The 17,719-nt window shown below is 43.1% G+C and overlaps 2 protein-coding genes across 10 annotated transcripts in view; one reads left to right on the plus strand and one right to left on the minus strand.

Moving 5' to 3' along the window:
- Window positions 1-654: 654 nt before the first annotated feature.
- LOC308191284 (uncharacterized protein) lies at window positions 655-4,484 on the minus strand (the record flags this gene model as incomplete). Its single annotated transcript, XM_080583595.1, has 2 exons — window positions 655-3,649; window positions 3,987-4,484. 2 exons carry the CDS (start codon window positions 4,482-4,484, stop codon window positions 3,623-3,625), a joined length of 525 nt encoding a protein of 174 aa, XP_080439721.1. The 3' UTR covers window positions 655-3,622.
- The window catches only part of FHOD3 (formin homology 2 domain containing 3), a 415,825-nt gene continuing 402,541 nt past the window's right edge, over window positions 4,436-17,719 (plus strand). For all 9 annotated transcript variants that reach the window (XM_080583589.1, XM_080583581.1, XM_080583582.1 and 6 more), the window contains exon 1: window positions 4,436-4,736. In XM_080583589.1, the coding sequence (XP_080439715.1) occupies window positions 4,572-4,736 (165 nt within the window). In that variant the 5' untranslated portion in view covers window positions 4,436-4,571. The remainder of the gene's footprint in view (window positions 4,737-17,719) is intronic.

Here is a 17,719-nt window from a genome sequence, read left to right on the forward strand (position 1 = left end):
AGTGGCAATATCTTCCAGAACTGGCTACCTAAGGGGAAGAACTTGCACAGGAGACAGGGAACTCCATGGCATCACTGTCAGAACATCCAACGGGTTCCAACATCCTGCGACAGCATGATCCATGGAAAAAGATAGCAGTTGGTTTTTCCCAGTTTGTGCAGGATATCCAGATATCTATGACCTAGTGATTTTGGAAATGTACACCTTGAATTCATCTTCACCACAAATATACAGTATTAGCCATTTTTAGTAATATAGACTATTGCTTCCTTTACATTATCAGCCTGCCATGACATGAGAACAATTTTCAGTAACAATCAACTGATTTTGTATGTGTTATGCGGCAATTAAAGCTTGATTCAGACCACTGACAAACTTCTGCACCATTATAAGTCCTTACCTCCCAAATAAGAAGTTTTCTGTTAGTTGCCTTTATTATTCCCCGCAGAAGACATTTTCTGTGATTCAGTCATATGAAACCCATTGCAACCAGCAGAAAACCACCTTCTGTCAAAAAAATAAAATCATATTAGTATTGTATCCCTGAACTACCACTCCTCAGTTTCCCCATCTGTAGGGTGAGAATAAGCAGGCAAACTTTAATGATAACAAAGTGCTTTGAGATCTGTGGATGAAGGAGACTGAAATCCACAGTATTATTCTTGGTCTTGTGACAGACTAGATTTCACTTACACTCCATATTTTGAAAAGTGTGTTATGTTATTTGCCTGTCCACTTTAACAATGACAATAAATCATTTCCACACTTCACTAAGAGAACTGAGTTTTATTTATAGATTATAGTGCGGATAAGGCAGAAATACTGTTCCCATCACTACAGTAAAGGATCTGTCAGCACTTTCATTAGCACACTTTAATTCCAGTGGTTTACAAGCCCATTTTGATTACCATTACCAAATAGACTGCTTTTTTCAGCTTTATTAATGTTAAGTGAACAAATCATGGAAGCTAAAATTACTTTTGTTCTCCCACAACTAAAGTCGGCTTGAAGTTGAAAAATGAAATTTGGAGAGCAGTTCCATTTGTCCAACAGAAAGAGAATAAGAAGCTGAAGAAACAGTTGTTTCACATGCTCATGTTATAATTTCACAATTGTGCATTTTAGATCTGTATTGACATGATGATATACCGGAGAAACTAACATTCCTGTGGAGCTACTCCAATTGCTCAGATACCTAGCATCTTTAAAAAAAAAACCAACTGCTTAAAAACCTATTTACGTTGTTTCTGGGTGGTCCTTGGGTTACAGAACACGCTTTCAATAACTTTCCATCAGACATATATTTTTTTATTTTTTAATAAAAAAGAGGAAATTAAAGACAAAAAAAGTGTTATTTTAACATTCAGGTTTCAACAATAATGAAATTCAAAGTTAAGCTTGACACACCATTTTAACTCATTCAACAATGTATTTGTAAGAAATGCCAATAATGGGATGAGTTAAGAAGAATAAATCAGCCATGAATGAAAACTCCTAAGTTATGTTTCATTCCTAAAAGAATGTGTGTGCATGAAGGATTTCCCTCTTATGTTTTTGTAATAAGAACTTGGGAGCTTAGAACTGTGAACTTTATTTGATCATACACAACCTTTATTTTTTTGGAAAGTGCTTGTGAGATGGACTCGGGGACCCCAAGGTCAGCAATTAATAGAGTTTGCCTTGGTTGCCTGCCTCAAAAAAGGGACTCACTCTTCCATGATACCTCCAAAGGCATAGGGACCGCAGCCTTGACTTTGCTGAGGCTTCCCCAGAGGTTCTGAATGCCCCAGATGATTTTGTTCAGCGTGACCAAGAAAAACAATCTTGCCCTCTGAGAAGGCCTTATCTTCTGTGAAGAGAAATGCAGTGAGACAACCACACACACTGTTCCTGTCATGTCCCTAATTGTCTTTCCAGATGCAATGCCTGTCTTGCCTCATGCTGCATACCACTGACTGACAGACAGACAGTATCTGACTGTTTGGTTGCATTTTACTGTGTGCTAAGTTCTTTGAAAAGCCATCTATGTTCATTCAAAAGACTGCAGATGGACAGCAAGGAGGAAAGCTGGCTTATGAAGAATATCCAGAAAGGTGGGAAATCATTCAAAAGTGGAACTTTTTTGATGTATCTCTCCTGCTACAGGCATGTACACACACAGACCTTGTAATGCTATTCTGTTTTGTGTTTCCTCTGTATTAATTGAAATTCTAACAAAACCTAGCTTCTGGAATTCGAAGGTCTGTAGTGTTTTGGGGACATTTACAATAAGGAAAAAGTATAAGTAGATGTGACTCAAAGCTCTGGCCAATTCAGGATCCTTTCATGTTTGCATTCTCTATTTTCTTTTCCAGCAGTCTGGTCATATGAAGCATCTCCACTGGCCACTTTGTATCTGGAAATACAACTGAAGATCATGACACACAATGTCTAATTCTTCCTTATGTGATTTATAGTCTGTGGCTAGCTGTTTTGATGTTGAACCATCCGATTTCTATTGGCTACAAGGATTGTACTCATCCTTTGCTTTTGTTTTCTGGTATTGGAGGAAAGATAGCTGATGATGTCGCAAAGGAACTATATAAAAACTTGGCTTCTATGATTTATCTAAAATTGTCCTCCAAGTATTAATGCTTCTGTAACAAGCTAAGTGCCACATATTAATTCAGTAAAAGTCAGGATTAATCCAATGAATGCCAATCTTACATCACCCAGTTTTGATCACTGATTAGCAGCAAATGTACTGACCTGTTTTATGAAAATGAAAGTTTAATATAAGTGGCACTTGAGTAAATTATGATTAACAAAAACAAAATATACTGGTTACATTGGGACAGAAATATACAATATAAATAGACAGATTTGCATCAATACTGTTTTATCTAGAATCTAAATATACAGTACTGAAGCAGATGCAAAAGTATATTTTTTAAAATTGGAGTTTTAGATTGCTGGGGTACAAAACTCAAAACCAAGACTTCACTGAATGTAGCTTTTGATGGTGCATGAGGGTCAAAACAGAGAGGCGATAATGAGAAATGGGCTGAGACAACCCTTATGCCCTTTTTCTTGTCCAAGCTGAGGAAGAATTAGAAAAAGAAGTGTGTAACACATTGGCTGTGAAAGTTCTGAAACAGCAAAGTAGGTTCTGAGTTTCAAATATTTGTTGATTTTAGTCATCTGTGTGCTCTTTCCTGAAAATATGCATAACTGTAGGCAAAAACAAATCATGACAAGTCACTCCTGAGAATATCAGAACCAGTGGGTCAGACTGTGTGCAGGCAGAAATCCCCTTTCGTCCCAGGGCTGACAAACATTCCCAACCCAGTAATCATTTTGGGCAGGAAACAGTTGCTTCATCCGTATATTATGATCTAGAGGTCATGCTTTCTTGCTCAAGACGCTTCATTTCTGTGACAAATCCCCCCATTTCTCACAGCAGTACAGTTCCCGTCCTGCAGCCCCCTCCACATAGGATGAAAAGGCAGGCAGTGGTGAATCACGGCCATAAAGCTCAGCGTACCCAGGAGTGCTGACAGACATCAGGCCCATGCTCGGTGCGTGGAAACGCAGCCAGTCCTCTGGTACAGTGAGATCCTCCTTGCTGAGCCTGCAGCTTGCTTCAGGTCCCTCCTTCTGATGCCTGTGCCTGTAGGAAAGAAGAGCAGGGCATGTTCACCACAGGCAAGGTTGCAGATCTGTTTGGGCACACGCAGCAGGCTCAAGGAGGAGGCTGCCATTCTGTGTGCTCTGGGTGCTGCACGCCGGGTGCTTCAGCTCAGTCCTTTCCCTGAGAGAAGAAACAGGCCGGAGTGATGGAAAATGGGGCACAATACAAAGCATTTTTTTTAGAGTTGTCTTTTTGGGATGTGGGGGAAACAGCCTGGGCTGTGCGTTGGCTGATCAGCCAAATAACCCCCCGATATATACGACTGCAATAATTAGGAGGGGTTTTGTATACATCCGGAGAAAAACACCCGACACACTTGAGACCCAGGCTGCAAGCCGGTTCCGTTATTCGGTGGCAAAGAAGGCATTATTGCCATTTTCCCCTCTTGACCCGGATCAGCACCCCACAGCCGACTGGGATGACCTGGCCACCAGCTCCCCCCGTCCCTCCCGGCCATTTGCAGCCCCTCTCGGGGGGGGGGGGCGAGCCAGGAGGCCCCCCTTCCCCTTTCCCCCTCGGCCCGGGGGGATTCCTGGCGGCGAAGGAGGGCGAGGAGGAGGGCGAGGAGGAGGACGAGGAAGGGGCCGGCCGCGATCCTTGAGGCGGCGGCCGCGGGGGGGAGCTCGCCGCCCTGCGCTGCCCGCGGCAGCCCCGCTGCCCGCTCGGCGTGCTGCGGCCGGGCACGGGGGAGCTGCTGCCGCCGCCCCCGCTCTGCCCGCGGCTCCTCCTCCTCCTCCTCCTTCTTCTCCTCCTTCTCCTCCTCCGCCGGCCGGGAGCGCTCCCGCACTCCGTCTCCCGGCGGGGAAGGGGCCATGGGCCGCCTCCCCGGGGCGCGGCGGCGGCTGTGAGGCGGGCGGGGAGCCGGGCACGCAGCGCCCAGCCGCCGGAGCGCGGCCGCGCCATGGCCACGCTGCTCTGCCGGGTGCAGTTCCTGGACGACACCGACCCCTTCAACAGCACCAACTTCCCCGAGCCCACCCGGCCGCCCCTCTACACCTTCCGCCAGGACATCCCGCTCGGCACCCAGCTGCCCGGCGTGCACCGCCTGCTCCGCGCCCCGCACAAGGTAACGCAGCGCTGCGGGGACCGGGGGCTCGCCTCGGGACGAGGGCGGCCCCAAAACGCCGAGCCCCGGCCTCGTGGGGTGCCTCTGGCAGCTGAAGGGGGTGGTTTGGGGACGGCAGAGCCCTGTGGGGCTCTGCGGGCCCAGCGGCTGCAGCAGGGGCTGTGGTGGCTCCAGGGCTGTGGTGGCTTCAGCGCTGCAGGCTGGCGCTGGTGGCAGCCGCTGTCAGCTCTCACCTGCCGCCTCCTACGTGCTGGCAGCCTCAGTCCTGCCCTTTATGCCAGGCATCACCCGTGAATTTTCAGGTTTTGTGACAATGCCGTCGATTGGCGGAGTAATAACATCTTTCCTTATCAACCTTACATCTGCACGTTTGTTCTGCAGGGTGTGCTGGAGGAAAAAAAGGCAAAGACGTTCACTTCTTTCATTTCTTTCTTCTCCCCAAGAAAGCAAAAGTTGTAAAACTTTTATTTGCTCTCTGATGAAGTGGGAGGAAAATGCTCTCTTAACATCACTTGTTGCGCTATATCTTCCTCTTGGGAGCCTGCGGGAGGATGACAAAGGGCTGTGTGTGCCCTTTGATTTAAGGATATCCAAAGCCCAATAAAAGTATTTCAGAGAAAAGCTCTCGGAGCAGACAGAAGTTTTGCATTTGTAGAACAGTTTCTTGCATAATAGTTGCCAAGGATACAGCATCCAGAGAGCAGAGCGCTGCCTAACGCACAAAAACTTTGTAAGTTCGTGGTGCTCTGGGTCAGTGCTGTTTTCATGTGCTCAGTAGTCCCTCATTCAGAGACTGGTCCCATTGTTTCCAAGGGAGGCTTTTTTTGGAGTCAGAGCTAATTAAAAGAAGGACAGGGCAGATTCTGACACCTAATAAAGGGAATAAAAAGATCGTTTTTATCTGAATTTACAGCTAATTCAACCTCATTTCCAAGAGGCTTCCACTGTGTTGTGCTTTGCTTTTACTTTCCATTCAATGCTGCCCTTGCACTTTTTTTATAACTCTTTACTAGCCAAAAAACCACAGGGTTTTTGTGTTTTAGGAGCCACCCCAAATTCAGGATCATTTCTTTACATTTATCTTCTACCTGCATTTCAGCGTACAGTGTGTTTCTGAAGTTTACTTCATGTTTGGAGAGTGGATTTACAGTCTTTGGGTGAAAGATGGCAGAAGTCCCTCGAGGTGCTACTGAAAGCTAGCTGCTCGGCTAGAGGCAGCACCCATCCCGGTGGCTTGTTAATCTGAGGCTCTGGCTATTGCAAACGTTTGTTTCTGCTGGTTTAATTATGGGTAGGCTCATGGGAATCTGCTTACGTGGTTAAAGTTACCTTGGTGTTTGTAGAATCAGGGCCTATTTCTGGGGTGCCTTAATTGTGTCTCTTGGTGTTCCCTTAGCTTTTACTGGGGGGGGGGGGGGGGGGGGGGAGTTGATTAGACTTGTTTACCTTTGCTAGATGTACGTAAAGCTTAATTCTTTGTGAGCACTTGCAGTTAGAGCAGCCGTGCTGTGTTCATCATTAGACCTTGTGTGTGTGGTTTTGTAAACCTACAGATTTGTGTCACTTCTTAAGGAAAGGCTTTCCACTTTTGTTTGTGGTGGAGGAGATATATATTTTTTTTTCTTCAGCTTTTCCTTCAGACTGTATTCACCGGGTCTCGAGGAGGTCACCACGTTAGTTGACCGAGCAGGGCTTTTCCCCAGTTGTCCTCAAGTTTGCCCTGATCTCTGTGATCTCAGAGGAATGCATCTGTCAAAGCAGAGTGTAGCTTGAAACTCAGTTGTCAGTTCAATTTGATGTATTTGAGGCTTGATTGATTAATTAATTACTTTGAAAATCAGTGAGTTAATGGATTAACGGTCCATTTGGTGTCTCGATGGTGACTAGCGTGAAATATCTTGAAACAGACAGAGGCGCGTATAGCTGAAATAGGTAGTAACACTGATGTCTAAATCATCCTGAAATCTTCTAAGCTGTTGGCCTTCTTGCTGATGAGTTCTGCAGGTGAATGATCAATGCTTTTTTCCTTTCATCAGTTTTTAAGTTATCAGATTTTGACTTAGATGAATATTGACTTATTCTTTGGAAGCGAGGTGCCTTCAGATCATCGCTTTGTACATCTGTGTGCCTGTGTGTGACTCTTCAGGGTTGTAACTGGTGGTGACAACAGTAATTTTACAGCTAGTAAGAAAATAACTTGTGTATTTCAAGTCACTGTAAACTGTACATTATAATGAATTATTAAGAATGCCCCTAAAATTCAAATGAAAAATCCTTTGACATACTGAGCTGTTAAAGAATCACGTTATTAGCTTTTTTGTAACCAACAAATGTTAGAGTTTGTCTCCAAAGAGCAGTTCAGTTCTTTGGAAAGAAAACCAACGTATGAAATCAAGAGGTGTATTTCTATTTCTCTGTAAACTTACAAATATGTTTGAGTTTGGAAGCAAGTCTAGAACTGTAAAGTGTCTTCTGAGACTACAGCGTCTGGCAATGCCTTTGGATCCTCGTGGAGGAGTGCACTGAAGTTGGATGGCCAAGATCTGGGAGCACTGGCTGGGATGGGATGTACCACCCTATATGTGGATGAGGTGAAGCACTGCAGCTGGGAAAGCTGAAAAGGAAGAGATTCTGTAATCCTTCTTCTCTTTTTCCCCCTTGGATTTAGATGCCTGATTGTAACCTCCTCATTTTTTCACTCTCTTCCTACTTCTGTATGTGCACACGCCTTTCCCTACGGCCGTACCTTTGGATGAAGCAGCTCACCATGCGTGGCGTTGCATTCAGCCCTGCCTCGTGCACCCGGTAGGTGTTCCAGGGCACGCGTGCCGAACTGAATTCCACGGTGCGCTGCCTTCAGGAACGCTTGCCTGCTGTGTCTCACAAGGTTTACGATGCCTTGATAGGGGGTTTCACAGGGACGGTGACTCATGGAGATGCAGTTGAGTGCCACAAATTCTGTCATAGTATTTCTGGTTGTGTCTAAAAGCTCTTGTTGAGAAGCTAAGCCATGCTACAGAGTTTTTATGGGTTGCTTGTATCGGTTTGGTTGCCAAAGGTGCTATTTTACCGCATTGTTTCAGAGTATTTTATGTCTCTCTTTCTCACTGTCCATGGTATTAATGAGAACTGGATCTAGTCTGGACTCTGAATTCAGATGTCCCTTTTGCCCATTTCTGTGAACCTTGGGAAAATTCAGAACTGGCTCTAAATCTGTGGCTTGGGCCCCGTGCCAATAATGTTCTTTGAATCTAATTCGGTACTTTGGGTTTGTTGGTTTTGAATTGCTTTGAGTTACTTGATACCTCTGACTTGCTGACACAGGGTCATTCAGGAGAGTGGATATATATACGTGGCCAATGTCAAGTGGTATGCTTTTTTTAGAGATCTTCTGAACTTATTCATATAATTATAGCATGCTGAGTATGTTACCATATTTCGTTTTCACATCCCACCATACTGCTCAGTGTTAGGACAGCTCTGTAAAACATACATGTTCGTAGTAGTATAGGAAATCACACTGTTTAATTTATAAATAAAATGTAATTGAAATACTTTGTACAACAGCGGAAAACCAAGAAATCGCATGTGCATATGGTGTACTGGTTGTCGTGGTGGAAAGGGGGAAGATACAATGCCATAAGGATTATGGGTTTGACCTCTTGTTCCCCCTGAAAAAAGTTGAGGCAACTTGTTTTCCAAGAGTTTGTAAGTAGGAACAGTGTCATTCAAGAAATAGTGGTATGAGGAAATAAATCCAATCAGCGCTACAGGGCTCTGGGAGTTTCATTCATGAAGAAGCCATCCAGATTTCCATCTTTAACAGCTGTGATTTAACCCTAGATTAAAAGCCCCGGCTGACCCGGGGGCATGGTGTGGTGCAAACTGATAGCGGGGACTGTTCCACCAGGTCATGTCCTGGCATGGGGCTCAGCCCTGGCACTGAACTCAATGCCAGGAGATATCATCCTGATTTTCTGAGAGCAAAAAAACATATAAACTGGCTCTTTTTCCCTAGGTTTCCTTGAAGCACAGTGGCATTAAGTGCCTTGGAGCATAGAAGCCATGCAGAAGGATAAAAAGGATGGTTTGTATCCTGATCCTGCTGGATACGGGGGTGAATAAAGCTGCTGTTCTCTGAAGAAAAAGTGTTGGGGTTGGCCATTATGCGTCTCCCAGGAGGTGAAGAATAGAAGAGAGAAGCTGCAACAGTATTGTACCTTGGAAAATGAACCCACAGGCAAGGGAGACTGGCTGATGTCTGCAAGTATCACTGTTAAGGACTGGGATGGGGTGGTTGAGGAATGTGTTAGTCAAGGGCTGTCAAGATGCTTGGGTCTTTCAAATTCTCCCTGAGGCTGGTGAACATTAGCCCTTTCTCATCCTTCTAGAGACGAGGGGATTTAATAGAGCAGTTATTTCCAACAGGGTTTAAAGTTTTCTGGATTTAACCAAGTATTTCTGGAGTTTACAAAATCTCATACTTCAACGGATTGACCCTGGAGTGGTCATGGATGTGTGAATTTCCTGGGGAAGCATTTACAAGGGCAAACGAGGTAAAATCAAGCTCTGTCTTTTGACTTGAGAGCACGAACGGCATCAGAGCCCTTTTTGAAACGTGCTGCTCTGAAGGAGCATAACCATACTCAGAAGCACAAACGTGAAAAGCTGCCCAGCCTCTCTGGCAGCTTGCTGTCTTAGGCAGTATGGGCCTTCACAAAGGCCAAGTTCCCACTACAGCACGTACAAATTAGCTGTAAAACGCTGGATTTTTATCTCAGGCAGTTTAATGTCGTTGAAGCTCTTGCAATGTTCTTTTGACAAGTTGTAGCTTGGACAAGTTATAGCTCAGTTTGGTTGCGGTTCAGTTCGGTTGTTTGATTTAGGCTTGAGAAGTGTGTTGTAAAAGCAGTGGACCAGACCTGTCTGCAAGGTCAAAGGTCTCAACTTGACATTTCTCTCTTGCAATTCTCTGAGCTTAGCTGCTAATAGCTCAAGAGTCTTTGTAGTTTTAACAATGATGGGAATGAATATGATGTCAGCTAGGTAGGTTTTAAAGTAGTTTGATTTTGAAACATGCAGTGTCTGGAAGCTCGTATCACCGTGTATTTACTGGATGCTTGTAGTCAAACAAGGGAGGTGAAGAGGAAGGAGATAGGCCTTGCTTTCATAATTCCCCAAGTCTTGTCCTTGCAGTTACAGATTTCAACCTTGTTGTAGATGCATCCTTTCTTCCAAGCTCTTCTGGAAGTGCTCTGTGAGGATTGCTAACGACTTTAGTAAGCGAGAGACTAAGAAGACATCAGTCTGTATCGGTCTGTGGAGGAATGGTCAGGGAAAGACATGGGACTTGGTGTGCTGCAGTCTCTTCTTCATCCCGTGTTGTCCCAAATACGAACGAGACTTTTAAAAACTTTTGGAACAGTTTTCTCTGGCCTGTGCTTTCACAGCCATCCTACCTTCTAAGTAATTAGGGTCTAAATCAGAATCCCTTTTCTTTATGTCTGATCAGGCGTGTGTGGCTGTGAGGAGGAGTACTGCTGTGTGCACTGCCCCTTTGTAAGGCCAGCAGGCATTAAGTCGCCCATCCATCACGTTATCACCTAGGCAGTGCTCTCAGCTTTAAAGTCCACTCTCTTGGCTGTTTAAACATCCACAACTCTTTGCTGTGAACGTTTTAGACTGATGCTGCAACACCACAACTGGAAGGGAAGGTTGTAGCTACACGGAGCTTCAAAAGAATGCAGTCGTCCTGCCTGGCATTCAGCCAGGACAGGTTAGGACCTCTGCTCCTTCAACAAATGTCTTGTGTTTTTCAGTGACTGCAAGGGGTCTGGGCAGGGGCTGTACACCTTCTGTAGTAAACAGTGCTCCAGGAGGCCGTGCCTGTGTGCTAGGATAGGATACTGCTTCGGTACTGGCTCGGGAAAGGGTGCCAGCTACTACACCTCTGTCATCACTTTCCACACCACCTGGATTGCATTATATTCATATTAACTTTATATTGTATTACGGTTATTAAGAAGACAGCAAGGAATGTTGTTGCATATTTTTAGCAGAGGAACAAGTTGGGACAAAAGTTAGCAGTGAGCTCTCTAGTAGGCTCAGCTACATTGAAACATCTGCAGCCGTCTGGCACTTGAAATTACTGAAGTAAAGGTGAGTGAGACTTAAAAGTTCACTTTCCACATGTCATCAGCTTAACACATACATGTTAAAAAATGCATTGCAGTTTCCAATTCCAAACACTTAAGTAGTAATTCTATCATTCCCAGCATTTTAAGAATGCTTAAAAAAAAAAGCTTAGATCTTTACCTTTACTTACAGTATGACTACGTGACTTTAGTAGTTGTACTACTAAACTGACCCTCAGCCTATTTTGTGAGTACAGTATTTACCGGAATTACAAAGTCCTGGAAAACTCTTAATTTTGATCCTGGGTGACCAATCACTATTGCTAAACAAAGACTTTATTTAAAATTCTTCTATATGACATTAGCTGATAAACTCACTGTGTGTCATTCCTCATACAGTGAAGATCACAGAATCATACAATGGTTTGGGTTGGAAGGGACCTCAAAGACCATCTAGTTCCAGCCATCCTGCCATGGGCAGGGATGCCACCCACTAGATCAGGTTGCTCAGGGCCCCGTCTAATCTGGCCTTGAACACTTCCAGGGATGGGGCATTCACAGCCTCTCTGTACAACCTTTGCCAGTGCCTCACCCCCCTCTGAGTGAAGAATTTCCTCCTCACCTCTAATGTAAATCTCCCCTCTTTTAGCTTAAAACCATTCCCCGTTGTCCTGTCATTATCTGACTGAGCAAAGAGTTGCTCTCCATCTTTTTTATAAGTCCCCTTCAAGTACCGAAAGGCTGCAGTGAGGTCACCCCGGAGCGTTCTCTTCTGTAGGCTGAACAGCCCCAGCTCTCTGTAGGAGAGGTGCTCCAGCCCCTTGATCATCATTGTGGCCCTCCTCTGGACCCGCCCTGACAGCTCCCCATCCTTCTTGTGCTGGGGGCTCCAAAGCATTATTATTAGTCTCTTGGTAATACCGGTCATCACTTTACATGGCAGTGATCAGTAGGTTGTATAGCAATGAGTGGGATGACTGAATTTCCTTTTAGTCATTTTTCTAGAGTGTTCTTAAGACAAAGTACATATACTTGAAAAAAATGGACTTGGTGGTGTCTTGTGATGACTAACAGTTAAATTATTGATGTTGTGAAGATGAGAAAGAGCTGCATAAATAAACAAGCTGTAATACAAAATCATGTCAGGTATGTATTCTAATGCATGTAAGTGAAGCTTTATGGCCTTAAGCTATAAAAATAATAAATTTTCTTGTGCTTTGTGTAGGGAAAGTGGTCGTATTGCTTTTAACTATATTGATACAGACACAGCAATACAATGTTCCTATTGTACACAGCAAGCATGATTATACTGGAATAAACCACACAGTTTCTATTTCCTTGCTTAGGAAAGAGGGAAAGAAATGTATGACTTCATTGTAGCTTCTGTGCTACCTTCTGCTTTTAGAAACTACAGACTATACCCGTTAAAGAGATAATTGTAAAAAGATCGATTTTGGCTCAAAAACGAAAATATGAGACATTTTTAGAGCTGTTCTTTGAAGGTGTTTGCCTCAGATTTACTACTTAGCCCTTCAACCTTTCTTAGTGAAATTAAGAAAATAAGTATTTTCTTTGGAATTGTAAATATGCCATGGCAGCCACATGTATCAGCTTCAGAAGTAAAGTGGCTGTTCCGGCAGCTGGTGAGCTGACTGGGGATTTTGTGCCTAACTTTTCTTGCTGGCTCTGTTACGAGCAATGAGACGATCAAGTTCCTGGCCCCTGCCTGGTAGGGCTGCTCAGCATAGTCCTTGTGAACCACCTGGCACGTATTGGGGAATGGCAGAGGAGGAAGCTGTAACTCTCATAATTCAGCCAGCTTGGTTGCAAATCTAAGGATCCCATGCAAGGTAAGGCTAAATGAAAGAGTGCGTGTCCTGTTTTCATTATTGTGAGGCTATTTTACAGCCAAGTGTGCAGGGAGAGAGCATTAATGGCAGAGCACACGGTCAGGACACCAACAGGAGACTCATTTGTGCTTGTGAAATGCTGAACAGGGACTTGCACCTGCTTTTTGTGAGGGTAGAACAGCAGTTCTCAGTTTTCTTCAGGGCACCGGGGATGGCACCTTTCTAGCTGTGTGGCAGATGTAAATAGCAGTCTTTCAGAAAAATTTGGCATTTTGTCTACCCTGTGTTTATTACCATATTGCAGCAGCTGTCCCTGAAGTGTGTCCTTTGGCTCCACATCCAAATATTTATTTATTTACCCCTCCCGCCGTCTCTGGTATTGTGAGGAAGTTTGCCTGCAAAAATCTGCAGTCCTGAGCCCTCTTTCTGGTGTAGGCCCAGGCAGACCCCTAGGTTTGCCAGGCAGAGAATTAAGGATGCCTAGTGAGCATTATTTCTTGCACCCGAGTGGTGCAGCAATCCTACAGGGCCTGGACAATTAAAGGCAATGAGCAGCTGGAGAAGAAGGGGGAGTGATCAGCAATGGGGAGAAAGGAAATGACCATTGCTTGTCACAAGTAAGCGAATTTGTGGGATATTCTTTGTCGTGGCCTTTTTGCTTTTGAACCTGGTTGTGTTCAAAAGGGTGAAAGGACTGAGATGCTTGGTAGGGGTGAGCGCCAAGGAGAGCCGAGATCTGCAGATTCAGCCGTGTCTGCTTATGAGTGTGGGTCCGAAGATTACCACCTTTGCTAGTACTATCAGATTTTCAAAACTTTCCCTCATGAGGCAGGTTTCCTTTAACTCCTTCTTTTAGTTGTCTTTATAGGACATTAATGTGATTGGAAAATGGATGCTTTTTTTTTCTGTTTGTTCTTGTTGTTTCCATTGAAAAACATGTCTGAGGAAAAAGGTACTGAGGCAAGTAACACAATTTGTGCAAAACGTGCTCTGCACGTTTTGTTCTTGCGTTCATCACTTTTCAAATACTCTGTATTATGCTACCACCTGAGTTAAGGTTCTTTTATAAATGCAAAAGGTCCAAAACTCTTCAGCAACATCAAGTTAAGGTATACGGTTTTATTAACAGGTGGAAAAGTAGGGTATAAGTAAAACAATGCATTTTAATTCAGGTAGACATGTCAGATTTAATCTGTTAGTAGTCTAAATGATTCATATATTGTAATGATCATTAACGGTCACAGTTCAAAGGCTGTTATTTCACTCTGAATTTCTTGTTCTGGTTTTATTATAATACACGACGCATTTTTTTTCTTGTGGCTATACGAGGCAGAAAGAAGTGAAAATTATCTGGATTAGGCGTATGTTGCTTTGTTCGCTTGTGACCCAAGCACTCCTCTCCTGTCTTATGCATCTTTCATTTTATATTGTAATGTTCCTCACTGTGTTTGCTTTTGCCCCCTTTTCACGTTTTTGAACAGAATAGGGAGTTTGAATAATTAAAATGCATTAAAAATAAAGCATTTAAATTTCTCATACTTGCCTTGTAGACTTCAGCTTGTTAGATGCTGAGTTCAGTTGTTGCTTTTTCAGCCTTGTTAACCAGTTAACTTGTGTGCTGTAGTTGTTTCATCTGTTGTGTGGTAGGTTTACTCTTCATTTGGGTGTTTTTGTGTCTTAAGTGCATTGTAGTTAAGAAGCTTCCTCTAGACTGAAATTTGGTTTAGGAAGGAAAAGAGGCTATTTTCCTGATAAAGCTGGATGTGCGTAGGGAGGGGGAAGAAAATTCTGATCTGCAAGAAGGCAAAGGAGAACAGTTTCCGAGACTTGGGCTCTTTCTCAGTTCAGATGTTACTGAATTATGCTTTCGGGAATTACTGTTTTCTTGGTGAACTTTTACTTGGTTTTGATGTGTAGAGGGGGGGAAAAAGGCTACCACACTTACACATGTGAAATCGTGCCAATCTTAGGATATGCCATTATCTTTGCATTTCTGTACTTTGAATATTCAGCATTTGGATTTCCTGATGCTTTGTTTCACTTGCTGAAGAGAAGTGATCCACACTCAAAAAGCATCCTTCAAGAAACAATACACCGAAGTAAGTTTGAAATGTGGAAGCTTGCTGTAAGGACCACGGTTATCTCAAGATGCAAATATTCTTTCTTTGGTAATTAGATGTGCCTTAATTTATAAGCCTGCTGAACTTGAAAGTCTTCAGACGATTTACGTGTTCTTGTAACCCCTCCTGTCTCATCAAAGGGTCTGTTTTAGAAGCAAGCATCTCTTAATACTCATCTGTGCAGAGGTGGTGAACAGGAAAACTGTTTAGACTAGTTTTCAGAAACTCTACCAAAAGCAAAATTTACAAGATAATTTGTCTTTGGAAGCTGGTGATGAAATAGTGTTATCTTTAGGCACTCCACTGGTTATTGTTTAGCTGCAGTTTTAGTGTGTGCAAGTTGTTACTATTTGGTATGGTATTTAGATATATCTTAGAGGAGAAGTGATCGCATTTTATGTCATTAATTTTTTTGGTCTGTTTTCATAGTCTCAAAACATTAGGACTTAGGTCTGAAATCTGAAGCTGTCTGTATAGTCAGACATATGACAGCAGGCTGTATGTAACAACAACCTTATTTTTTTCTTTAAGTCTGTATAGGTGCAGAGAAAAGGCCTGAAAATATGTGTCACGAAGATTAAAAGTCAATCAGAGTTTAGCATTTTTAATAGTTAACACTAGAATGTATAAAAACATACTGGGTGGCTAGAAGAAAAGTAGTTTTGCAATTTTTTTTTCCTCAGTCATAAAAGACAGGTATTTTGAAGCATCCTTGTAAATGTTTCGGTACAGGTCCTCTGCCTGCTACCTCAGCACAGAAGTTAAGGAGCATGCAGGATGAGGACTCTCTCGTCTCCTTCTTGGTAGCGTTTTTGTGGCAGGATTGACGTGGGCTACTTCAGTGTTGGCAAAGTTAAGTCATCAGAACAGCTGCCAGTGAAGGTAAAAGGATATTGATTTGTCAAGGTTGCCAAAATGTTATCTTTCTGTCATAAACACTAAATCATATTGAAAGGAGCTGGAGTAAAGCTGTCATTCGTTTTAATGTTTTCCTCTGTGGGCTCCTAATCGAGATGGGCGAGATAGAAGCGTGGGCTCTGCTGATAAATACATTTGCTAGCACGCAGTAAGTAGCTTCCTAGTGCTGCTCCTCACCACGCTGACTGCAGCTCACGATCACGTTTTCCCAGCGTGTTTCAACATGTAATTGCACTGGCCTATATACAGTAACTTGGCTGTCTTGGAGCTTTAATCCCAGCCATTGTAAGAGTGCCGATTGAATTGCAGGCTAAAAATAGTCCGTATCCAGACATGCTGCGTGCTATCTGTCTTGGCAGTTTGTTGGTAATATGACATAATTAAAAGTTGACAAAGGCAGAATGCTGTTCAGTGACTTCTAGGATTTTGTGCTTGACCAGGGTATTTTCTTAGCTTGATGAATTTGACTAGTATGCTCACACCTCAAATAAGTGGCCTACTTTATTAAATTCTCTGATAGTTCTGGTAGGCTGCTGAAAGAATGCCCTTGCCTTAAAACCATTCTTTAGATTGATGTCACTTCTGAGGGAAAGCCACTGGTAATAGGCCATCGCATTTGGAAATCGTTACAGCTAGGTGTGATTGGAGTGGCAAAAAGTAGATTAGACATACTTTTCAGTGAAGTGTAAGCTGAGCTATATTTACTTCCTTTATGTTACGGTTTGTCACTGGTATTCCAGCAAATATGTCAGGAAGATATATGCAGCTGACGAGGAGAGAATAGCTTGCTATCTCACTAGTAGTCATCAGCTAGTGTTATTTTCAGAAGTCTCGAGGGAGATTGATTAAAATCATACTCTCGTGTTCTTCATCCACCAAATTAGATTTCTTGAAATAAAAACTGTAATCTAAATCTCTGAGATAATTAAGCACCAACTTATAAAACATACTTTGGAGAAATAATCAAATGAAAGAAAAAAAAAAACTCCTCAGTGAATTCTTCAGAAGGAACTGGCATGCGATACACGCTGCAAAGCAATCCTTTTGTGTTTTTATGCTAAGATCAACAGAAGTAAAATCAAGGCAAAATAAACTACAAATAATTACCATAACAATATTATTTCTAGAATTGTCTTATATGCGTGTGAAGAGGAACTTAAAGCAGTTTTGTACCTACCGTTCTAGCGTTGATTATTTGTCCATTTCATCTAAGTAAGTCAAGTAAAAAAACTGTAATGTATTCTGTAGGCGAGTCCTGGAGGGTTAATACTGAAGTTGAACTCATTCCTGTGTGTTACTTTTTAACAGCCTGTGTGTTTGACTACTGAAAAATAGATGTGACTGATCTGATGTTCTATTTTCATGTGGCTACTAATAATTATTATGGTTTCAGTTATTTCTGAAGCCAAAATCCTAACAGAGCTGAAGGTTGTTGGAATTGGGGTAACAGTATGTTAGAAGAGGAAAGGTCTATGGAATTTCATTAACCCTGGAATCAGAAATATAGTCATGAGCAGATCATTAGCCAAATTTACCATCTCTTGATTGTGCTTTATCAGTTGTAATTTTGTGAATTGGTGTTAAGACAGTCACTTTTTTGCAGGAGAATATGTTCTGGCAAACTGAAAACCCTGTTTATTTTCAGGTATCATAGAATATCCTGAGTTGGAAGGGACCCTTAAGGATCATCAAGTCCAACTCTTGATACCGCACAGGTCTACCCAAAAGTTCAGACCATGTGACTAAGTGCACAGTCCAATCTCTTCTTAAATTCAGACAGGCTCGGTGCAGTGACCACTTCCCTGGGGAGCCTGTTCCAGTGTGCAACCACCCTCTCTGTGAAGAACCCTCTCCTGATGTCAAGCCTAAATTTCCCCTGCCTCAGCTTAACCCCGTTCCCGCGGGTCCTGTCACTGGTGTTAATGGAGAAAAGGTTTCCTGCCTCTCGACACCCCCTTACG

Source organism: Anser brachyrhynchus, assembly GCF_964034855.1.
Source record: "Anser brachyrhynchus genome assembly, chromosome: 2".
NCBI lineage: Eukaryota > Metazoa > Chordata > Aves > Anseriformes > Anatidae > Anser > Anser brachyrhynchus.